General features: G+C 56.2%; 6 protein-coding genes across 6 annotated transcripts; 5 read left to right on the top strand and 1 right to left on the bottom strand.

Annotated features, from left to right (window-relative positions):
* Positions 1-3,385: 3,385 nt before the first annotated feature.
* INS49_002163 (uncharacterized protein) lies at positions 3,386-4,366 on the top strand (the record flags this gene model as incomplete). Its single annotated transcript, XM_043162977.1, has 1 exon — positions 3,386-4,366. The coding sequence occupies one exon, from the start codon at positions 3,386-3,388 to the stop codon at positions 4,364-4,366; it is 981 nt and encodes a 326-aa protein (XP_043031483.1).
* A 2,052-nt stretch (positions 4,367-6,418) lies between these two features.
* INS49_002162 (uncharacterized protein) lies at positions 6,419-7,102 on the top strand (the record flags this gene model as incomplete). Its single annotated transcript, XM_043162976.1, has 2 exons — positions 6,419-6,514; positions 6,701-7,102. The coding sequence occupies 2 exons, from the start codon at positions 6,419-6,421 to the stop codon at positions 7,100-7,102; spliced, it is 498 nt and encodes a 165-aa protein (XP_043031482.1).
* Positions 7,103-9,033: 1,931 nt separating this feature from the next.
* Positions 9,034-11,608, bottom strand: INS49_002161 (uncharacterized protein; the record flags this gene model as incomplete). The annotated part of the gene is made up of 2 exons (XM_043162975.1): positions 9,034-10,092; positions 10,154-11,608. 2 exons carry the CDS (start codon positions 11,606-11,608, stop codon positions 9,034-9,036), a joined length of 2,514 nt encoding a protein of 837 aa, XP_043031481.1.
* A 445-nt stretch (positions 11,609-12,053) lies between these two features.
* Positions 12,054-12,435, top strand: INS49_002160 (uncharacterized protein; the record flags this gene model as incomplete). Its single annotated transcript, XM_043162974.1, has 3 exons — positions 12,054-12,192; positions 12,264-12,318; positions 12,390-12,435. The coding sequence occupies 3 exons, from the start codon at positions 12,054-12,056 to the stop codon at positions 12,433-12,435; spliced, it is 240 nt and encodes a 79-aa protein (XP_043031480.1).
* Positions 12,436-12,642: 207 nt separating this feature from the next.
* INS49_002159 (uncharacterized protein) lies at positions 12,643-13,703 on the top strand (the record flags this gene model as incomplete). The annotated part of the gene is made up of 2 exons (XM_043162973.1): positions 12,643-12,817; positions 12,880-13,703. 2 exons carry the CDS (start codon positions 12,643-12,645, stop codon positions 13,701-13,703), a joined length of 999 nt encoding a protein of 332 aa, XP_043031479.1.
* Positions 13,704-19,859: 6,156 nt separating this feature from the next.
* On the top strand, positions 19,860-23,195 carry INS49_002158 (uncharacterized protein; the record flags this gene model as incomplete). Its single annotated transcript, XM_043162972.1, has 1 exon — positions 19,860-23,195. The coding sequence occupies one exon, from the start codon at positions 19,860-19,862 to the stop codon at positions 23,193-23,195; it is 3,336 nt and encodes a 1,111-aa protein (XP_043031478.1).
* Positions 23,196-23,693: the final 498 nt, after the last annotated feature.

Raw genomic sequence — 23,693 nt, 5'->3', positions numbered from 1 at the left:
CGCGCGCGCGTGTGAAGCTGATCTCGCTTGGGCCATGAGGACCTCGGGTGCGTTACGGCATCCCATGACCCGTCCCGTAGCTTCCCAACTCAACCTTGTACGTGAATGGAGAGTAAGAGAAATAGAGAGACGGCCCAAGGATAGGGTATGAGCCCATGCACTCAGCAGGGCCCATCGCGCCAGCCCGCGGCGGTGTGTTCTTGGCGGGAGATATCACCATCCAACCGCTGGCCGTGGGCACACTCGGTCCACGGGGCAGAGTATGCAATGCCGCCCGCGTCCACATTCAGCGGGACCTTTCTGAGAGCCGAAAGAGCCGGCGAAGACCCGTGAACTCTGCACTCGATGGTGCGGCCAGCGACGTGGTCTACTCGTATCCAAGGCTCCCACGGACAACTCCACGCGAAGGGCGGGCAGGTAAAGCCCTTGTCTTGGATCTCCTGTCTGCTGATCTGATCTGATCAGACCAGCTCATCACACCTGGCGGCAGTAGTCGATCAGAAAGGCCGGGGGATGACGACGGCCCAGGCATCAATTGGGCAAATTAGAGAGCAAACAGAGATGGCTTTCCTTGCTTGCCATGGCCGCTGTAAAGCGGCCCGGGTTTGGAGCTAGGAGGTAGTGGGACAAAAGAACGCCGCCGGTGCCGATGACAACAGACACCGGCGGGCGGGTCAGCAAAGCAAGCAGACAGGCATGGGGTGGAGGAGGGGGAAGGGGGCCCGGGGAGGGGATACTGTTTTCCCTCTTGCTCGGGACAGGCGGCGATTGGGCCTCAGGCGATGAATCAGCGACAGAGGCGAGATGACAAAGGGGAGGGGGGACAACAAAGGCCAGCAAGGAGCGAGAGGGCCAGTTGGGCGGGCCGGAGGAATGTGAGTTGAATGGGCCGCGACGAAGGGCCGCCGGGGGAGCCGGGCCTTGTTTGTGATGAGGTTGAAGGGCGCCGTGGTGGCATCTCATTCGGCGGTGTTGGGGGCCGCTGGGACGGCGGCCACGGCCCCACCCTCGTGTCGGTCTAGCCTGTGTGCTGTGCTGTGCTGTGCTGTGCTGTGCTGTTCCGTTATGGCTACGTGCAAGTTGCAAGGTGCAGCGGTGTGTGGTCGGCCGAGCTGGTCTGTCACGGGGGCGGGCGAGCGTGGTGTGACGGGTCGGGAGGGGGTTTGTTTGCTGATGGCCTCGTCATGTGCGAAGATGATGGACGAGACGAGAGACACGGAGATGACACGGGCGAAATGGGCAGGGCCGAGGGCATGCCTTGTTGTCATGATCATTAGCGACTGGCATGGAAGCATGGGCAGGTCCGAAAGAAGACCTCTAGTGGTAAAAGTAGATGATACTCCAGATAGATTGGCCGGGCGTAGCTAAAACATTCCGCTGGCTGGCTACGGTAGCGCGTGCGTCCAGCCCGGAATGAAAACGACTTGACGGACCGCGTCAAAAGTTCGGGTGCCGATGGCCAGTCGTGGAGGATGCCGGTCGCCCTGCCCTGTCCCAGCTTGGCACCCCACAGCGAGTAATGCCCTCTGGGACCGAATCTAGACCGGAGGCAACAAGCATGCACAAGGGGAAAAGGAGCCGGCGAAAGCAAAGACCAAGAAGCAATGTCCGTTTTACGGGGTAAAATGTGGCAGACGGCGGCAGCAGTGTAGATCCGATCGTCCAGCTGGATGTCCATTTTCGGAGAGATAAAGGGGCGTTGGCAACGTCTCGCCATGATTCAGTGCCCTTACAGAGTTTGATTTTTCTTCGAGCTATTTTTTCCCTTCAAAATCATCATTTTCATCTTGATTGATTCTTCTTCCATGTCTGACTGCCGCTTGCAGGCGTGAGGCCAGGTGAGGCGAGGCGAGGCGAGACGGCGAGGAATCGATCCAGGAATGCTGCTTTCAGGCGGTCCCGCCGTCACTCAAACACCTGGAAGGGGCGTGGGCATGGTCAAGCGGAGACTGACGACGAGGTCACGTCTGGACTCTGGCTGGCCCTGTGGTCTGTCGGTCTGTCTGGTCGCGGACAGGACAGAACAAGCCTGTTGTTCCGTGTTGGATCGCATGGTCCCGAGGTAGCGAGGGCTTGAATCATTTCCGGCTTGCAAATGACGACCCCCAGAATTACCCAGAAACCGGGTGACCGCAGCCATGACTGATCACCATTTTCTGCATTCTGCTGCATTCTACCGTGTTCACCAATGTAAATACGTACACAGTACTGCGCACACGGTCCTCACGGGCCCTGCTTCTTGACAACCCAAAGGAGCTCCATTATAAGTCTCCCCTTCTATAACATCACAGGGTGAACTGGCCCTACCGTCGGGCATCAGATAACATACCTTGAAGGCAGGTATTTACGATGACAACACCATGTGCCTCCTCTTGTCCTGCTGCTGCCCCAGCCAGCCGGTACCCAGGTACCTGGCAAGGGCTGGGGACTACCAGGTAGGCAGGCGACTAGGGGGGGATGGTGTACAGTAGCCGTACGCAGCAGGGCAGGGCTGCAAAGTGACAGGTACTTTGGTACCGGCTGGCACACCCGTAAAAAGTCCAGGCCCACGGCACATGGCCTCCACACACCTCAGCACCCCTGCACACATCATCTTAGTGGATGCAGGCGCGCATTGCATGTACTCTCTGCAGTACCTGAGCACCCTGGGCTCGGATCCCTGGGTACCTGTCATCTCCCGTCGTCCAGTGGCCTCCAGGCGGAGGGTGGAGGCACGGCCAAGTCACAAGTCTCACCTGTCGAAAATGCGACTTGCACCTGCCACTCAAGGGCCCGGTCCCGGTCCGTCCCCTTCATCAGCCAGTGTCTGTCACGCAGGGCTGGTCAGTCAAAAGCAAACCTCCCGCCTGCCTCTGCCTCTGCCTCCTGCTTCTACTTCTGCCTCCTCCGCCCTGTTCACTCCTCCGCAACAAACCTCACGGCATTACTTACCTACTACCCACCTGCCCTTCCCTGTCCTCCCTGGCTCCCCTTCTCCCCAGGCCGTCTCCCTTCCAAGGCTCCTACCCTCCACCGCGTACGTGAACCCGACCTAGGACCGCCCTGATCGACTGCCTGCACCCAACTCGACCTCCTTCTCTCCCTCCGTCCAAGTACCAGCGGCACACGGCACCGCGCGTCTGACCGTGAATCATTCTCAGCAAATCAAACTTCCACGGCTGCTATTCCATACCGGGCCACAACACAATACAACACAACACAACACACAAACCAGTCACTTATTAAAAAGCTACATTCCTTATCATCAGCATTCATCCTGCCTGTCAACGGCCAACGGCCAACCACCACAGCACGACTGGTGACAAGTCCACGGGGACCCCTCACTTGCAGAGAACGGCCTCGTCCCTACACGACCGACGCCATCCACGTCACCTTTCTGGCCAATATGAAGGGGCGCCCGGTCGACCAGCTCGTCTACGAGCAGATGTTCCCCAAACCAAAGCCCCAGGAGCCCCAGAACTTCCATGCCCTCCTACAACGACACCTGATCCTCGAGGTCCGCCAGGAGGTCCACTCCTTCTACGGCCATCTCGACACCGCAGAAGCCAAGTACCCAGGTCTAGACTACACCAACCCCACCCACCGAACTCGGCTCAGCAGATGGCAATGGCACCGGAGAATGTTCCGCGCATTTGACGCCCTGCGCCTCACCCCAAGCGAAATTGCCGGCTTGACAAAATGGGAGGGCACGAAATGGGCAAAGGTCCGGTACGAGCGGGAACAGAACACCACCATCCGCGACACAGCAGCCGACGGCATGTCCCACTGGCTCGACCGCGAGGTCCGCGCCAACACCTCAGGCTCGGCCGATAGCCCAGAGACCGAGGAGGACGACACAATGGCCGAGGTCGACGAGGATGATAGCGATGGCGAGTTGGAGAGCGTCGGCATTGCGTTGAATGAGCAGCTTCGGCAGCGGGTCGCGGCCAGAAACTCAGGGGATCTGTCTTTGCCTGTGGACGAGGCTTGGGAGCAGTGGTTCAAGAACGCCGTGGAGACCGGCGAGATCTCGCACATGCGAGAAAGGATCACCCACGTTTCCCCTCAGGACCTGTTCCCTCTACGGTTCATCGACGCCGCGAGAGCTGGGAATTGGCATGACATACCCGAGTTCCTGCGGGATTTGATCAGAGATGGCCTTCGTGCTGAGGACAACCGCCTGCAAGGCCGCTCAGCAGTCCCCTCTGCGTCATCCGCAGCCTCGAGCTCGAGCGTCTTCGGCCTGCTATCCGCGCCGCTCCCACCCGCATCACACAGCACCCGCAGCTCAACAACACGCAGCTCCTATTCGAATCTCCGCATACCCGGTGCGTTCCAGGGAATCGACGACGGTGGCACGTCGCATGCGCAGCGCGGCCAGGCTTAGGATGCAGATGCGTCGGCCCGCCTTATTATGCCTCCTCGCCCGGCCCATATACGACCAGGCAGTTCCCTCTATTTACCAAGATACACGATACAGTTTCTTCTCAGCTCAAACCCTTCTAGCCTGCGCAGCGAGCCGATACTGGAACTAAGAGGAGGATTCATTGAACACCTAGCGGATGTCAATACATCTACTGTCGAGTTTGGTCCGCCTACAGCCGAGACCCTTGCTCCATCTCTGGGTCACACTCGCTGTGGAACCGTGCCTACCACATGCATTTTGGGGCGGCTTAGATCATTTGACGTAAAAGACCATGTTCGCGTGCGGAAGATGAAATCGAGGCCAGGAAATGCGTGTGTCAGCAAGGCTTCGCACCAACTTTCATCTCAACAGCCATGGAGTCGACCGACAGGATAACATTTGAATTAGAAGGAACCGCTCGTGACCAGAAGCGATCCACGCTTTGAGCGAATTCGACAATCAATCTGGCAGAGTGCTTGTACTCAGAAGAGGTACAAAACCTGGAAGATGCAGTCCTCGCCGAAACAATGCAGCATGCGCCGGATTCGCCGTTTTAGAAGAAAAACGTTGTATACACAGTCAAGCGATACGCAAACGTCGGTTATCGCATGATCACTAGGCAGATTGCCTGTTGCGGTGCACGCCAACATGCCTCTCATGATGCCGCAACCAGCGCGGAATCAGGTTAATCTCTTGAGCAGCTCTCGATCCATTAGGGGCCGACTCTGAAAGGTGGCCCCCGGCTATCTGGGCTGGAAGAGAAGCTGGGTCGGGTATCAACGCACCAGAATTTCTCTGCAAGACAGCTTCTACCAGGGTCATTTCTGAAAATGACATGGCTGCAGCGAGGTAGCTTAGCGAAAAAGAAAATTTGCAATCACACAAATGCGCATACATTACACATGTAGATCATGGTTTTTCTAGAACTAAGTGAAGCAAGTCGACTCCCGATGGTGATCCAGTTGCCTGGATGAGATAACCATATGCAATCCAATCCCCAGCGTCTATATTTCCACCGCCTAATTGTAGGTAGCCGTCTCCCTCTCTTCACTCAGACCGGGAACCTGCCCTCAGATCGCCACCAGAGATTAGCAGAAGCAGTATTGAGCCCCCCCCCCCCCGGGGCGAACAGCTTCTGCCTCCTGTGCCCTTACTGTCAATAATCCATTCCGCTTTATCCGGTATTGTCGTCTTATCATAGGTCATATTTTATCAGACCATTTCAAAATTACGGTCCATAAATCCTACGCCGCAAGTCAAAGATTCTTGACTGGTCGGGTCGACTGAAGGAAAATGGCTAAAATAATGCGGCGCCCGGTGCCTGTGACTGCTTGACGAAGCGATCCCAGCTGGGGTTCCGTGAGGGAGTGAAGGAGCCGAAATGTCTTCCGTCATTGAAATCGGGTCTAGGCGCAGATTTCACTTCAGTTGTTCATTCGATACTCATGTAGCGCTTGATTTGCTCGTGATTTAATTTGGAAGGGTCATCGTACAAAGTAAATAAGTGACACACAAACTACTTAGAAAGTTCGACCTGTAACACTGACAGCAGAAAAGGTCAGCACTATGATTGTATTACAACTCTAAGCGGAGGTATTTAACCATGTAGTTGTCAATCAAGAAGTCCACTCCATATCTTCGAACGAAGCGATCACAGCGGAGGGTCACCTACCTCCGTACATTCTGTAATCGAAGCGAAAAAGCCGACAGCCTCTCTCCCTTTCCTCCTTCTCCCACGTTTCCGTCCCCCCGGACCTGGCGCATCTCTTACCTTTTCACCTTTCAAAAAACGGTTCTCCCTGGTGCCCTTCAATACCTAACTAAACTCAGGTGACTTTTCAAAGGAGCACTCGCCAGCACACGCAAGCGCTTGTGCCTCCTTCTCTACCCAGCCTGACACCTCGTCGCCTTGGGTGATCCATGAAATGCCGCCGTTGCACAAGAACAACAATTTGCCCACTAGCAACCAGCAGCAGCCTGTCATCACCTAACGTTTCCCTTTTTCGCTCGACAGCGACAACAGCAGCTCCCTCCATGGCTGCTCCCCGCAAGTCTGAGGATGTTGACAAGGCAGGCAACACCAAGGCTGCCAAAGCCGGTACTCCTTTCCCCAAAATGGCTGGCACCACAGTTAGAAAGACCGCTAAGAACAAGAAGAATAAGAAGGACGGGGAAAATTCGACGAGAACAGATGGCGCAGGATATCCATGTACGTCAACTCCTTCCGGAAGGTGATGGCTGATTGGATGTCGGTCAAATTTCCAGATGACGCAAGGAATAAAGAGACATGGCATAGCTCACCAGACGCAGAATTAGAAGACGGTGGCCTCGTGTATGGAGTTTGCGAGGGACATCCGTACCGCCGATGGCCTGCTCACGTTCCGGCCGGCTTTTAGTCACGTCAACTTCAGTATCTCGCCCGGTGGGCGCCTCCACCCCCTCATGTCTTTCCCTTCGGCGAACGAGTTCAAGAAAAAGACCAATGCGGCTCTTGTTCGACGGGATGATGATGACGATGATGATGATGAGGCTGACGGGGGAAAGGAGGATGAGACTGTCATCAGGCCTTCGGCAGCAGCTGGCAACAAGAAAACGGCCACGGCGCCAACAAAGAGACATCGACAGGATATCAACAACGAGAATGACGGAGATTGCGGCGATGTCGCCAGGCATCTGGCCAAGAAACCCTGTGGGAACATAGGAAGACCCAGCTCTTAATCATCCCAATCTATTCCAGTGCAACCCAGGTCTCAGAATCCTGTTTACAGAGGAGATGCGACAGCTCAAACAGATCGTGGAAGAGGACAGGGACAATAGAGATCAGGTTTCCCCCGATCCTAGATATGCCAGTTGTTTGTTTTGAACATTGCAGAGACAAGCTTTCCACTGGATACTCTCTTTCTGATACTATAAACTTTGAGTGTAATAAAAGCAAGTCCCTTTTCAAGGTGTCTTGGTCATTATGGGGCCACCATCAAACCTTGATCGAACGTCGTAGAAGTTAATCCAGGTGAGCCAGGTCACACACAAGTGCATCTCCCCGTAATTGCTCTGAGGATCGTGCAATTATGAATATTCCCTAACTCGGCCTCTCATTCCCTCTGCAATGCCTCTGCTAGAGCTGGACAGACGAGCTGTGATGCAGGAGCAGTTATAAGCCAGCAGCCAAGGATCATGCAGCAATATCATTTCCTGTCCTCTTCCGGTTCAGCAGGCAAGCTGCGCTACGTATGAGTCAAGGGGCCTCGAGTCGCAATCTCACTGCAATGCACGCTATTGCTTCAGGCTTGAGCAAAGAGAAACTCTGCTCGAACCTAGGCCAGGGAGCCAGGCCTTCCAAGCCCTCTTCTGTATTCATTCCCGACAATCTGGGAGAAGCATGGGTTTATCCAAACCATCGCTCCAAGACGCCTGTACATTCTCAATGGCTGTAGCATTTCCCGACTGCTTGCCGAGATAGGCAAACAGTAGGCTTTGGCGGTTCTCCTCCCCTCAGTCTGTCAGTATGTAGTATGATGGCTTTGTGTTCACGAAAGACTTATAGCCATGCGAAATTTGCTGTGGCAGATTTATGATGCAAATTGTAACACAGATCCATGTATTTCTTTTGTCTCACAAGTGAAATCTGCCCTCTCATGACACATGACAGCGAACTCAGGTGTTCTGAAAGCCACAAACATAGATAGCACATAATTTGCACGTTTCGCAGAAACAAAGTCTAGAACTAGGCTTGGGCCCACACCGAGGTTCTCCAATGACGCTTGGATATTGATCGTTCGGTGGCTACTGTGTTGATCCCGCAGCCCAAACTTGCCCGTCAGCGACAATGCGCTTGCGAAAGTCTTTGATATCCACATGATCTTCCGATGCTCAACGTTGGACAGATAGATTACGTAGACTTTAAGAAAAGGAGACGGTGTTCCCTTCTGGCACTGAATGCCAGACGCAAGTACTTTTCGGACAAAGTTGTCAAAGGAACCCAGACGAGACGCCACCAGGCTGGCGCACGCAATGGACGAGTGTCATCACAAAGTCAGCACAAGAACCAGGATGGTCTAGAACTTATACCCATTTTTTCATTTCGACATCTGTTGGTCGGCAAACCTCCCCACCAATCGCATCTTCCGATATATGCTTGTACAGGAGGCAGTCTTTGTAGAGTAGGGCTTCCAGGACAACCAGATGGCAAGCTGCCACCAAGGGTAACAAAATTTCCGCCTAGTCATGACCAACGCCAGCTGCCCGTGGATTGTGGCAATGTTGCCGAATGATGTCCTGGTAATATGTAGCAGGCAGCAAGTGCTAATTGCACACCCGAGATGCCTTCTGAGCTGAGATAAATAATACAGTGTTCCCCACAACGTCTTCTCGTCCACGGGCATAGATTCGAATACGCCAAACGCCTCGCTAGAACGTCATGGTCTTGGAATACCAAGACTGACAAAAGCAGTAAAAGCTTCAGGAGAAAAGAGTCGGGCAGCAGAAGAAGGATGGCTGAGTCTCCAGAGTGAGGTAGCAAACGTGCAGGACCGCAGACAGGTAGGCCGAGTGGTCGATATCCCTCGAAGCCACGCCGGTCGGACTAAGCTCGTCGCGTCTTGACAAGGATGCTGAATATAGAAGACTACAGCACGGTTGACAGCAGCTTCTCACTTGCCCTGATTCTCAGCAAGGTGACTCCATTCAGGAATCTCCTTAATCTTGGACCACATGAACTTCTCGAGTTTATTGGCACTCTTGGTGTACGGTGTGCCCTCGCTGTTGTATTGGCGACAGTTCTTGAAGATCAGGGTAGCATCCTTGGTGAAGTCCTCCGGGGTAGTGTACTGGTCCATTTCGAGCTTTTGCTCCATGGTAGAGAGGTCCATGGGCTCCTTGATGACGTCGTAGTAATCGTGAACATCATCCTTGTTGACTGGCATGAGGAACGGCCAGGCGCTCTGGTGATTCTGCATGTCGTTGAGAAGGTGTAGAAGCTGGTTGTAGTTGGGGCCGTGGCGCGGCTGGCGGGCCAGCTCATCCATCTCCGGTGACCATCCGGAGTTCTTGATGGCCTCTATCTTCATGGGGTCGATGGGCGATGGGTTATTCTTCCACTGCTTGGGCGGCTGATGGACAACGTGCGAGTTCGAGTAGGCGCGGATCTTGGCCAACACGCACTCCTTCTGCTTCTGTAGCATACGGCCGACCTCAAGGTATCGGACCCGCTCAAGCATCGTGCACTGCATGATGGTACCGCCTTCATAGTCTTTGATGTAGCCCATCCAAACTGACTTGTCGAGAGTGATCTCCTTGGTAAAGCCCTGTTTCTTGAAGTACCCGATGGCATAGTTATCTGCATAGGTCAGGAAATGCATGACGGGGCTCGTGGCCTTCACGTAGTCCTTCAAATGCGCCATGAGATGGGCGCCGTAGCCTTTGACTTGCTGGTCAGACGAGATTGCACAGAAGACAATCTCTGCAAACTTGCGGTCGTTGAATGGACGGTACGTGATGCCGCCCACTACTTCGAGAGGCTTCTTGACGATTGCGATGGAGACGTGTGTCCGGTCGTAGACTAAACGCGCGATGTAGTCCTTGGGCATCTTGGGCAACTGTTTCTGAAAAATGCACTTCAGGCCGGTCATGATGATAAAGCTATCCTTGTCGCCATCATTGTTCACCACGCGAAACTGGATATCACCGGCACGCTCCTCGAGTTGGGCAGGCTGAACCTAAAGTCAGCATCGACTCCATCATGCTAAGACTTGCATCAGACTCAAGACATACCTTCTCAGGGAATGGAATGACAGCCATCTTTGGTTTTGGAGGAGGCTCAGCCGAGTCGTCGTGCTTAACGCGCTTGGCCGCAGCGGGGGACGCAGGGTCCTCGGTCGCCTTCCTCTTGCCGTCGTCCTTCATCCTGTCCGGATCTGTATGGTCTTCGGGCTCTTCGGCGGCGGCTGCAGCTTTCTTCGCCTTTCTGTTCTCCTTTTGCCTGGCCTTCTTAGCTCGATTCTTGGCTGTCTTCTTGCTGACACCCTCACTGTCGCTAGGCGGCGGCGGCGGCTCTTTCACTGGTGCTGTAAGGGGCTGGAATTCAAGTTCCTCAATTTGGGCTTCGACGTCACGTATGGCACGCTGAACGGCAGGGTCATCCGATGCTGTCCCGATTTCCGTTGTCGAGCCACTCGGCTCGTCTCCCACCTCTGGGTGGACTGGGTTCGACTCTATCGCAGCACCAGTCTCTCCAGGCCCGGATGGTCTATCTCTCGCGACAGGGTGATTGGGAGCCTCGAGTGAGGATGTTTGATCCTCCTCAGTTCTGGGTGCCTGGAATGCGCTCGGTACGGGGTGCGCTGTGACTGACGATCGGGTTTCGGGGAGGGCGCGCTGCGACTGAGGCTGAACTGTAAGGCCTTCGAAGGCGCGGAGGGGGGTCGATGAAGCTGGATGAGAGGTCGGAGTCTGCGACGCGATCGTGTGACCGTCGTTGAGTGTCGCGGGAGGCGAGGAGACGAAGAAGGGTGTGGTTGGCGGACCAGGGGCAGGCACGCGAGGGACGAGAATGTGGCTTGTCGGGACCGGGGGTTGGCCGTGGACGACCTGGGATTCCCAGAGCTTGTAGTCCTCCTCAAAGGAAGACTCGCGTTCAGAGCGGCCTTGCTGTGGGACGGCGGCGGGGTGGACGGCGACGGAAGCAAATGTGTCGGTCTCGGCGGCGGTAGCGGGGTCCAAGCGAGGACCGGGTGTCGCGATGGACTGGTTACTGGAAGTAGGAACCCCCTGGGTGACACCAGGATACCACGGTGCAAACGATTGTCCGCTGAAGGTCTGGTCGTTGCCGAACTGCGGTGTGGCAGAAGGTTGGCCAGGTGTACGATGGCCACCGAATGTCAGCTCGCGCTGCGCACGGCGTTGAGGGTCGGGGTAAGGCGCGGTTGAGCGCTCGGGCGCTACTGTGACGGGGCCAGGTCGAGTAGGACGCGATGGAAGGGCGTGGGGAGACGACGATCGGGCCGGGGTGGAGGAGAGAGTGGAGATCGGGGCCGGGGCTGAGGAGCCTGAAGGCTGTAGGTTTGTCGAGTGCTGTGCTCGCCACTCTCTTGCGCGTTGGATTTGCTCGTCAATCGTGAGATGCCTCCATTCTTGAAACGGTGGAGTCCTGTCAGGGCCATTGTAACCACTGGCGCCCTGATTGAGATTGGGGCTCCAGTGGCCACCGTTCCAGCCTCCGACAGGCATCTTCTCGTCCGTAGCCGTGCGTGGGTACGTCCAGACGTTGGGGTCAGGAGGGGGCGCTAAGCGATTCTGGGTAAAGCGTCGTACCCAGCTGGCCCCAGGGGTGGGTAATTGCTTGCCAAGCTGCCACCTATCGATTGCTGGGTGATGGTGATGTGGTTTGTGAACTCGTGTTGTCCAGCAAGCTATTCCACGACCAACCTTACGTGCAAGCTCGTGTTTTGTGCAGACGACCAGCAAGAAGGACAGAGAAAATTTCACGGTTTTCTGCCTACTTCCAGCAAAACAAATCACCTGCGACCTGCCTTGACGAACTTTCACAGCTCACCTGCCGGGAACACCACATCGCGAGCACCCAGAGCACACCCAGAGCCGGGGTCCAGACACCATCCACCAGCCCGACCAGCCAGCCAACCAACCAACCAACCGACGACAACCATCCAAATCCATGGATTCGACGCTCATTGACGTCTGGCAAGCCGCTGCTGGCAACCCTTTCCTTCCTACCGTTGGGAAGGGCACTCAATTCCTCGTCGCCTTCGTGCTCCTCCTTCTGGGTCTCTTCTCCTTCGGCATCTTTGCCCTCAGTAAGGAACCAGCGCTTCCAATTGCATACACACATACGTGCTGTGCCCAAGCTTACGAATGTGTCCTTCAGACCGATCTGCAGTCAACGTGCCCGTCATTGGAATCCCAGCTTCTTTGGCCATCGCGTACGTCTGCTCGCTCCTCCTATCCTATTCGCAACTGTATAGCGAGCGACCTGTCTGACAATGCTTCACAGAGTGGGAACCGTCTACATGTTCTGTGCGGTCGGCGTCTACGTTTGAGGTCCCAAACTTTCTCGAGATACCCAGGCACGACGAGGCGAGGCCGTAGCGGGCGGCGTCGTGTCCAATACCATAGATTGACCAGCAAAAAGAAACCAACCTTGATTTGACACTCTGCGTCCACAGTAGTTGTGTATGACCATAATCGCATCCGGCTATCCAAAGAACCCCTTCATTTCAATATCACATTCATCATCATTCTTCATCATGGCAACTTCAACTCCTCGCCCTACGCAGGCGCCCCCTCTGTTCCGCGCGCTCGCCAGTTCGACGAGGCCAATTCAGCAGATGCTCAAGTGCATCAATTTCACAAACAAAGTCCATGTCGAGATTACGGAGGAGCTTATCAAGTTCGCAGCTGATCAATCTCGAGTGACGCAAGGTTAGTCAAATACTGTCGTTGTATGCACTCTCCAGGACGAACTGCTGACCGTAGGTTTCTAGGCGTCGCAAGCTTGGACAAATCCCTCTTCACTAACTTCTCTCTTAACGTGCCCCAGCCTGAGGATGGGAGCGACCCAGTCTACCCGAGCTTCCAGATCTCTTTGGCCGCATTCCTGGAGACGCTCCAGATCTTTGGCGCCTCTGACGCCGCCGCGCGACAGGCCAAGTCCGAAGCAGACCCCTACCGCAGCAACCTACGCAACTATCGCCCCGATGCCTTTAGCAATCAGACCCTCGGCATGACAGGGACCTGTGTCCTGTCGTACCCGGAGGAGGGCGGCTCTTTCAGCGTCATCCTCGAGGAGACTGGCGTCAACACTACCTGCAACCTCAACACCTACTTGCCGGAGGCGCCCGAGGATATTCCTTTTGACAGAGATGACATCGCATTTAAGATCATCATGCAGTCGCGCTGGCTGCTGGACGCGCTCACCGAGATGGCGCACTCTAACCCTACCCGGCTTGTCATTGCGACGTCGAGGCAGGAGCCGTACCTCCGACTGTCATGCACAGGGCCGCTCGGCGGATCGAGCGTGGATTTCGCTAAGGGACGGGATCTGCTGGAGACGTTCACCGTGCGGGAAAAATGGGTGCAGAGCTTCAAGTTTGACATGATCAAGACCGCCATCGAGGCGATGCGCCTTGCCAGTAAGGTCAGTCTTCGGGGCGACGGGCAGGGTGTCCTGAGCATGCAATTCATAGTGGAGGTGGAGGGCAGCAGATCGAATTTCCTCATGTTCTCTTTTGTCCCATACGTTACTTCCGAGGAGGATGAGGAGGACGAGGAGGTTGACGATGGGGATGAAGAAGAAGCCGAGGAGTGAGGGCGGTTGCTCGAGAACGCGCGCGATTGTCGAGTCTTGTTTATCACAGCTCACTGCTCGGTCCAGTCAGATGGCATAATGGCCAAAGACCGAGCTCTTACTGTCCGTAGGCGAAAGATAGACTCAGGAGGATAATGTCACTCACGTCTCGGAGCCTTTACCGCCTCCTGATACAATGTGATCGCGTTCCATAGGTCCCAGCTCGCTACCGTGAAGTTTGCATCTACGCCTAATTCCAGCTCGCAACCTATGTCCCTTCAACGGCACCTGCATCTAAAAGTGGGCTCTTACAGCCGCACAAGCACATCGCCCGTCTGGGATGGTGTGCTCAGCTGAGGCTCAGCCGGAGCGTCGTGCAGGAAGGCGTAAGCGGCACACCCGGCGGCAGGGTAGTATGCAGGACCGCCAAAGGGCCAAGAGGGGCACTGCACCCAATTTTTCTGGGGCAGCCTGCGCAAAATTGCATGACTGCCGTCCATCTCTGTCCGGGCCGGGCGAGTTTTGTCGATCGCCGGATCCAGCCCACGCGTCCTCTCACGGTAAGCGATGAGATTGTGTGCTGTCCTTGCGTGACAACTACTCGTCGCCGTCCCCGGTGTCTCACTGGACTGACCGACTGGGTGCGCTTCGGAATCGACGGCGACGGCACACGTAATCTAGCCCCAACGTTGCCTTCAAGATTGTCTGAGTCTGCATCGTGGTGAGCGGCATTCACGGTCTCAAACGGGCCACAAGAGCCAGGTGAAGCGTGTTTTGTTTTGTTTTATTTTTGATCTTGAGCCTACGGCGTTGACCAGCTCCACAGAGAAACCCCATTCCTACGGTCGCTCCCTTTAAGAGCCGCTTGTAATCTTAAGAACGGGTGGCCAACATAGGCCCTTTTGGGGATACCGTCAGCTTACCTGCTGAGCTTCGCCTCCAATCCTCGAGGCCTAGGGCTTCCATTTACAGACCAATAGGAACAGTCCCCTTCCATCTTGCTGGCGCCCCGGTCGTGGCATATTGAGACGGTATAATGGTGCTGCATATTATCGCAATTCTGGCGGCGTGAGTCGCATCCGTGTGGGCGCAACGCTTGGTCAGATATCTGACCAAGGTTGCTAAGAACAATGTCGTCATGAATATCGAGACACCACGAGACTTGAGCCTACCAGTCCAACGCAGAGCCGGACGATCCGGAAACACCGTTCAAAAGTTCCAAGTTGCCACCTCTGCTTTGCCACCGGGTCCTCGCAGCCACCGCCGTCTAGGCCATGGTAGTGACCTCTCTATGGGATGGCGGATGAGGCACATGTGTCTGGACTAAGCAAGATATTCTGTACGCCAAGGTGACGCCGCTTGGTTGCCTTTGAAACCCACCAGGGCTGCTTGAGCCAATGAGACTGACCGTGGTTAGGACCTAATGTATATCCATGAGGCTCTTCGGAGACTTCGGAGAGGAAGGATGGGCTGCTGAAGGTCAAAACGCGGCACAGCAGGCCTTAAGAAGGTATTCGTGCAGTCCTGCGGGAAAGACAAGCTGTCGCACACATGAAAATTGGAACTTGGTCGGGAGGTGGCGTGGATAGAGGCTGGGGGCTCACACATCCAACATGGTACCGCGCTGTTAGAAATACCCTCGCACATGTGTGCTGAAATGGTCTCACGAAACATTCAACATTGTGGCTGAAAGGCGCGAGGTTGCAGATTTATCACCAATGTTTAGGCACCACCATCCGCATTGTTGGATGGGCAGGCCAGCATGCTTTTGCACTGACAGTACCAAGACATTATCTCAAGCTTGACTACTGGTCAGTTGATACCGACGATCCGCCTGTACAGGATGTATGACACCGAACTTCAGGCTGTGATATTTGAAATGACCATCTTCCAAGCTCGGGCAATTCTCTGGTTTGTGAGGTCCTTTGTGCAAGGAATATCAGAATGGAACGGATCCCTGGGCTGCCGATGCCAGGCACTGGTTTGCTCGCCAATGATGGGCGCCCTCCCCATTCAGCGAGGGAGAGGATTCTGTTGGTGACAAACATCAAAGCGAGGTGCGACTTGCATTGGGAGTAGGTTGTAGGACGCAGCCCAATCATTGGGTCAGTCATCTAATTGGAAGGGAGCGTAGATTGCGGTGCTGTGACGTACGTGACCAAACTTTGAAGCGTGGAGGTTGCTGGTCTGTTGAGCTTGCTTGTGGTCCCAATTAGCATCCGCATCGCTATTAGTTTCCATTGCCCATGCTGCTATTTCGGGATACGCTCAAGCGTGCCTGAGTGAGTGAGGCCGTTCAGGGGACCCGGACGGACCGGGAGATCTGGAGAAGCTGACCACCTGGCACAAGGACTCGCGGGGAGGTCCTGAAGGCGCTCAAAAAGCATCCTTGGTTCCTGTGTGCAGAAAGAGCGTGCAAGACAGGAGACTGGGCAGCCTCTTCAGGCAAAAGCAGTGGCAGTGGCGATGACTGCGTTTGACGACGCGGTTAGCCAGGAACCAAGCCTCTCTTGTAGAATCCTCTGATGGGTGGTGAAGTGGTGGATGGGTCGTCGAGTTTGGCGCTTATCGGGATAGAAACAGCCGCGACCGGCCTTCAGACTAATGCATCCATCGCGCTTGTCGCATTTGTGTGTGTGATATGCTGGTGCTGGTGGTCCTTTTGCCTTTCCTGGTTGGTTGCCCAGGCAGTGACCGTTTGTTTTCATGCCCTCTGTGTCGGAACTTAGCCGGCCATTGACGGTCCATCAGCCGGCCGGCGTGTTGGTCTGGTCTGGTTGGCTGGTTTGCTGTTGGTTGTTGGTGAGGTGGAGTTGAATTGCAGTAGAGGATCGATCTGGTCTAAAACGGAAATGACAAGATCAGATCAGGCATGTCTGTCCGCCGGAACGGGGCCAGGGGGTTTGCGGCACGGGACGGCGAGGCACTGTCCACATGGAGGCTGGTGCTGCTGGATACCTGCAGGCCCTGTACCTAGCACTACCTAGGTACACTGCACTGAACTGCACAGCTGCATCATTCTCTCGCCGGAGGGCTGCAATTGGAATGCACATGCTGTACAGTAAACGCCCAGCTTTTGGCACCAGCACCCGGGCCAGGGTTGGTCGATGGTCGTTGTTGGGCTCCACCGAACGGCGGGTCTAATCCGGAAACAGGATCAAGAATGGCTATCATTGTCCCATCCATTTTCGAGTCCATCGACGATCATGCATGTGGTCTAGTCTAGCGAAGAAAAGGAATCAGCGATGGACGAGAACCACCGACGTCGACTGCTGTTCCCACCAACTAATCTCGCAAACCTTGGAAGAAAAAGACGCGCTGGGATCTAGCCATCGCATCCTCACCTCGCTTCACCTCGCCTGGCCTCGCCTCCCGCTCTCGAGTCTAGGTAGATCAGATCAGTCTACCTGTTGGCCCGACTGCTTCGCCGACCAACAGGACCTTCTGACCAACAGAAATCCTTCTCACATCGGAGCGCGTCTGCCACTCTTGTCCGGTGGCCCCAAGGTCTGGATGTCGTGACACCCACCCTTCACACACTCACCTCTATTCGTACACTTTGTCGCAGTGGAGCACGAGACCGGCTCTCCCCAGAAACACAGACCACATGCAGTTTCAACCATCAAGAGGTTCTCCGACAGGTTGTTCTAGGCCAAGGCCGGATTCAGATGCGGTCGCCACGAGACTGGCCAGCGATCCCGTCTCCCGTTTCGTTTCATTCCCAGGTCGACGGGCCCAACTGGTCTCAGCATGCCAGGCCGCGCCAGCAAGGCCAGGCCATAGATGGGCCGGCCGAGGATGCATGGCATGCTCCCGTCCAAGCAGATCGCCCTGGTTCTCTCTATTACAGCACGCGCACAACCCACAGTAGACTGCGCACTTGTACCACCTCTAGTGCACAAGGGTCAATGGCCCCCACAGTCATGTTGGCTGTGCCCCATGCCGCATCAGACCTGGTGTGTACCCGCCTGTCGGCCCTGAGGACGAGTGTCTTCCATCCATCGATATGCGTGAATGCTGCGCTGCGCTCCGCTCTACGACCATTCCAAGGCTCGAGATGATAGAGCCAAAGGATCTGTATCACTGTGACAGGTTCGGCCGACCGAACCCAGGATTTGGGTCTTTGGGACGGAAGCCCTCCTACGCAGAAATGATGACGTCGCGGCACAGCTCACCACGGGGGACCGACTGCAATGGGTAGCACAAGGGATCGAGTGATCCCCACTGAGCAGTGAAGGAGCGCTTACAAGGCTGCATCTGCATTCGTCCGTGGCTGCGAACGCCGGTCTTGTGACGGCAGGCTGCTGGAATCACAACGCTAGAGGCACCTATCGGCCTGGTGGAACATGGCGGAGCAGGCTCACATACGGTCAAGACTCGATCAGGTCAGGCACACGAACCTCAACCGTCTTCCCGTCCGCCTCTTCCCGTCCCGCCTCCCAGTCCATCACCTTGTCCTTATCATTACTCAGGGCCTGTGAAAGCGCCGTCCTCGACCCCAACTTGGGTCCAGTCTTGGCAGTCCCCACGCCTGGGTCAGGTGGAGCAGGTGGGGTGAGGAGCGAGAAGGGCACGGAGAGGACCTGGTGGCAGCCAACTTCCAATCCATTCTCCGGTGTCTTGGATCTCGTCTGGCCCAAAGGCTCTTGCAGAGTACGACGGCCGTTCCACGGGATCCTACGCTCCTTTGTGCAGCGCCAAGCTCTCGATCAGGGTCTGCGGTCTTGAAGGCCGACGGTCTACGGAACGTGGCTGGCAATCCATCCGGGCCTCGGCTACCGGAACAGACACGGCTGCCTGTCACCAGCCTGCTGGCAGGGAGACTGGGGCTCTCATTTCGGCTGCGAGCTTGCTTGCGCTCACTGCGACGGCACCGTCATCGGTAGCTTGCGAAGTGGAAATATCGCAATCCGTCAGTTCGTTCAGAATTGACGCATCTCCGTCCTCAGCTCAAGGTCCCTTGAAGCGGCGATCAGCAATGCCTTCTCCCTGTCTGGGACCCGACCTGCACAAGAGCGCATGAGTAAGGATTGAAGCTCGAGACGGGGGCGCGCGGAGAGTCTAAAAGGCGGGCCGGCTGGTGCAGGACCAACTGGGGATAAAAATAATCGGGTGGTTCGCGGGGCGCAAAGGTCGATCTTCGGCAGCAAGGCATCGCCTCTCTAGTTTAAGCCACCATGCAGACGGCTGGTCAAGGGCAGACCCTGTCGAGGGACACCCCTGCCCGCCTTCCCGTCTTGGACCATTGCAGCTGACAGGACGAGTCCTGGAGTCGACCCGCAGGGAGGAAGGCCACCCCCTGCCCGGGTCGTGGGAGGGGAGGGGGGCCAAGACCATCCAGCCTCCACCAGTGGCATTCTCGCAGCTGGACTGCTGAAGGTTCTCACTTGATGTGGTGGTGGGAGGAGTGTGTAAGCCCGCTGCAGAAGTATACGATGTTAGTCGAGGGAGGGCTGGAAATAGCTGCTTGCTCACCGGCCCACCTACCGCCCGATACCTCGCCCGGTACCTCAGCGCGAGCCCTGCCCCGCTGCAAGTGGGCCATTCATGCTGCTGAGCTGCATATATCCACCTACCGTGGAACACTCCGGGGCTGCTTGATGCAGCACAGGCAGACAGGCAGGTCTTGATCGTGGAACGGGTCGGCAGGTGCAGGGCTTGAAATCAGGCTAGGCTGTCTGCACCACACCTGTGTTGACCGATGCAACCCAAGCGTGCAAGTTGGGATGATCCTGGGTCCAGGGTAAAAGACAGTCCATCCCACCCATCGCTGCTCTTCCTTCTCAAGTCCTTGCCTGCTCGACGTGTAACCCAGTCCACCCCCCGGCGCCTCCGCACTCACCTTTCAACCTTGAGGCTCACCTTGGACTATCGACTGGATTTTACTTTCCTCAACATCCGTCAAAGGGCGAACCAAGCTTTCGATATCGCCCTCTGGATCCAGCCACGGGTGCTTCCACGCTTGTTTAGGCCCACGCCGTGTGCGCAAAGCCCCGACTTCGAGCGCTCTCCACCTTGTCATATATGTCTGCCATGTGACTTGAGGCTATCAGTCCACCTCCGTCTCCTCTTCCCTGCTTTTCTCTTCTCGCCACCCGGATCCAGCACTGTCGCATGTAAGCAAGACGACCTCTGAAGCGAGAAGGGCGAGGGCGTGTGTCCGAAAGAAGAAGGAGAATGTCTCGTGCGGGATTCAGCATCCGCAAACTTATTACGCAACGGAAGACATGGCCCGAGTCAGATAGTGACAACGAAGATGCCTTTGAGTGTTCCAGCGCCAAAACGATCCGGATGCAATATGAACTGGAGCAGTACCAGCAACAGCAACTTCAAAAGGAGCTCCGCCATGCGCACAAGAGCCGGTCGTCATGGATGAGCAGCAACTCGTCGCCGAAGCGGAAAACGTATAAGAAGGTCCCCAAGCCCATCGTGGTCGTTGGACACGGCAGCAATGGTGTCGTGGTGCACAGCGGCGGTGCGAGCAGGAGGATCTCAACGCCTCTGCCAGCATCGGCCCTGTCGGGTCTCGTGAGTCCCGGAACACCACACTCGCACTCTTCGGACGGTTCTTTGTCTTCTTGCAGTGGTGGTGACTGCAGCCAACGGCATCACCGCCATCAACGGCATCATTCCGACTCAAAGGCTGCCCCTTCTGCTGCCGCGGTCACACCTTCAAAGCCTCGCCTTTCAACACCAACGATGACGGCTGGATGGGTAAGCCCACGCGGCGGTGCTCTTTGTCCAGTGGCAACACCAACCTGGGCAACAAAGAAGCCGTCACATGATGGTCGTTCATTCCTGATTCCTGCCTCACCGAGTCCCGGGTTGGCTCGTGGTGATCAGGATGGGACATCGTCTCCACAACCAACGTCCGCGACCAACAGCAGCCACACCTCACATGTCAAAACGCCCACCACCACGAAGACAACTCTCAGCTCAGCCGCCATCACCACAGAAAAGAAGTCGGCAGCCATGAACAGCCATCAACAACGGGATCCTCGATATGGCAACAGCGCCGAGTCATACACCCTGAACCCGCCCATGACGCAAGACGCCAAGGACAGGAAGGTCGGGGTTAGGGAGGTTCTCAGGGCTGTGCAAAGCCCCTCAAAAGTATCAGATGAAGATGAAAATACCTTTGAAGGGATCCTTGAAGACAAGGATTATCAGAACTGCGATCACTTGCCGGACAATGTCCAGCAGTTGATCTGGGAGACCGACGAGGCCTTCAAAGCTGTCGGCACAGCCTTGGCGGAAGCGAGACTTGCTTCCCAATCGCACCCTCAGTCCAAGGAGCTGCAGGAACAGGTACAACAGCTGCAACGAGCATCGCAGGCATTGCAGATCCAGACCAAGAGTCTAGACACCACACTGTTGCAGACGCTGCCGTCCACCACTTACCAAGCCCCACTGTCCCGCGCCCGAAAAGATTCCGTGGTGACGTCTCCTATCTCTCCCACACCCGGCCGCGGGAGCATCACCTCATTCCCGAGGAAGAACAAATCCCCAGTGTCATCGTCGGACAACATGCTCCGGTCGCCCACCCATGCAACATCTATCAAAAAGGCCAAAAGAAAGTCGCCTGCAAGACCCAGGACGCCTCGTTCAGCAACAACACCAACACCAACCACTTCGACCTGGCCCGACACACCAGCACCCACTGCCAAAGCAAGCACCTTTGGCCCGTCATCATCGAGTGCAGAAAGTAGCGGAAGCACCGTTCAGCGGCAGCAAAACTCGTACCGCTCGCTTTCTCGGTGGAACCTGAAAGCAGACAACGTCACCGAGAAGCTGTTCAACGGGTCACGCGGCCGTTTCGGCTTCCACAAGATAGAGGCTGATGAGGTGATAACGCCCGGCCAGGTCCAGCAGTACAGACAGAGCAGGATCGCGAAGGCTCAGGCTGAGGCTCAGGCGGAGACCAGGAGGTCCAACTCCAACGAGTCGTTGCGCAGCACCGCCGGGAGCGTTGGAGGGACCGTTTCCGATAGCAACAGCGTGAACACGCCTGTCGAGCCATTCCATCTGCAGGACTTGCCATCGAGGATTGGGAATTCGGGTGCAAGCCTGGGAGTTCTGTCCCCCGTTGCCGAGGTACTGACACCGAAGTCGTCCACCTTTGACCTCGATAAAGACGCTTCACGGAAGTCAGACCCAACTGAGCCCAAGACGCCCACGACCGCGATGTGGCCTCCAAAACAGGAGCAGACGCCGTTGGCGACACCTCCTCCTACCCCCCCGCAGCCATCGCCCAACGCCTCTGCTGCGCGTTTCCCCGCATCGGTGCCGTCTCCAGATGAAGACGCCACCACATTCTTCAAAAGCCACTCGTTCCCAGACCCGCCAGTCAAAGACTCGCCGCAACGACCTACACACAAGCGCGGAAACTCGTCAAGTTCGCGCGTCCCCATCCTGCCTACCATCCCTGAAGTGCGCATCACATCGCCTCCAAGCCAGCATAGCTACCCAAAATCTCAGAATGAGCGCAGGCCATCCGAGATGCACATGGATCAGCCGAGTCCACGGCTGAGCCCCCTAGATACGCCGAACTTTGAGGAAGACGACGAGTACTTGTTCTTCAAGTCAGCACCGTTCACTGTGAACATGCCGTCCTTTGAACATGGGCGTATCCGCCTCGCCAAGGCTGATCTCGTCAACGCCGGGACAATCAATTCTCTCGAGTCGAAGCTGCTCTCCTCACCAGACGAGACACTCGACTGGACGGCGTTCCAGATGGCCATCCTGGGTGGTGCAGGGGACTTCTTCAGCGACCCTAGTGACTTCTGCGCTCGTGACGCTGAGGAAGAGCTGGTCGATGACTTGTGCGACTGGCTCGAGGGCTTTGGGCTTCCCTCGGGGGCGCTGGGGGCGCTGGTCAAGTCGGAGGAGAAGGCGCCGACGATGAGCCCAGTGATGCCTTATGTCCCGGCGCAAGTGTCGGCGATCAGCCCGCCTGGGTCAGGCAGCCGGTCGTTCCACGACCCGTCCCGCAACCACAGCATCAACCATATTGTCAACGGGAGCATCTCTTCTTCATGCTCGGGTTCGGCACGGTCGAGCGGGGAGGTGAGTGAGGAGGTTCAGGAGATGCTGCAGGTGCAGAGCATGCCGATCCCGATCAACTCTGAGCATCCGTCGGGGTTCTGGAACACGCGCCCCTTCGACGCGGCACGGTTTTACACGGGCGGCGGGATCAAGAGGTGGACCCTCGAGGGCCACCCCAAGAGATACCAAGGCCCGGGCATCGACGTGGACAAGGCAAACACGCTCCAGCGTGGGAGCCCCAAGCCGTCGCCCGAGGGAGTGGAGGGAGTGGAAGGGGGACGAGTCAAGCTGAGAGAGGGCGTGGACAGCCTCCCGCAAAGCCCGATGCTGGATCTCGTCATGACGACGGGGGTGGACGGCAGCAAGGAATACGTGCCCATGGGCTACAACCTCGGGCACGACCTGGGCGACTTCCTCAAGTGGGAGTCGGAAAACGTGTACGCGACGGCGTTTTATGGATCCGACTGAATGAGAAGGTGGATGACCTGACACGACGGGGAGGACGACTGACTGACGATACCATGGCTTCCTTCATTTCTGCCTTTTGCGGCATACGTTCGTTACTCACCATGGTGCTGGGAGTCGGGGAAGACTGCCCGTGACAAACAATCTTTAGAGAAGACGGGCTTGCATAGCATGGTGTTTGTTTGTTTTCGTGTTGTGTGTGATGTGCTGGGAGCAGGAGCATTTGGAGGAAGTTCGTTATAGCCGTTAGACCATTGACATCAGTGCCACTCACTGCAATAGCATCTTTGTAATAAACAGCATAGCATAAAAGGCCAGCCAATCTCTGCACCACACGTCTTCTCCCCTTCGGAGTCCTGTGAAAATGCCAGCTCAGGTATCTATAAGCGGGCGGCCGCCTGGGCGGTCACAAGCCGCCTGAGCATTGCCCCAACCTCCGCAGCTGGGATGATTCCTGTCCAGCCGCGCAAGCTTCAGCCTTGCTGTAATCTGTGCTCCGCC

Source organism: Diaporthe citri (genome assembly GCF_014595645.1).
Source record: "Diaporthe citri strain NFHF-8-4 chromosome Unknown scaffold_1, whole genome shotgun sequence".
NCBI lineage: Eukaryota > Fungi > Ascomycota > Sordariomycetes > Diaporthales > Diaporthaceae > Diaporthe > Diaporthe citri.
Note: the sequence above shows the minus strand (reverse complement) of the source record. Positions and strands in the feature narration are given on the sequence as shown.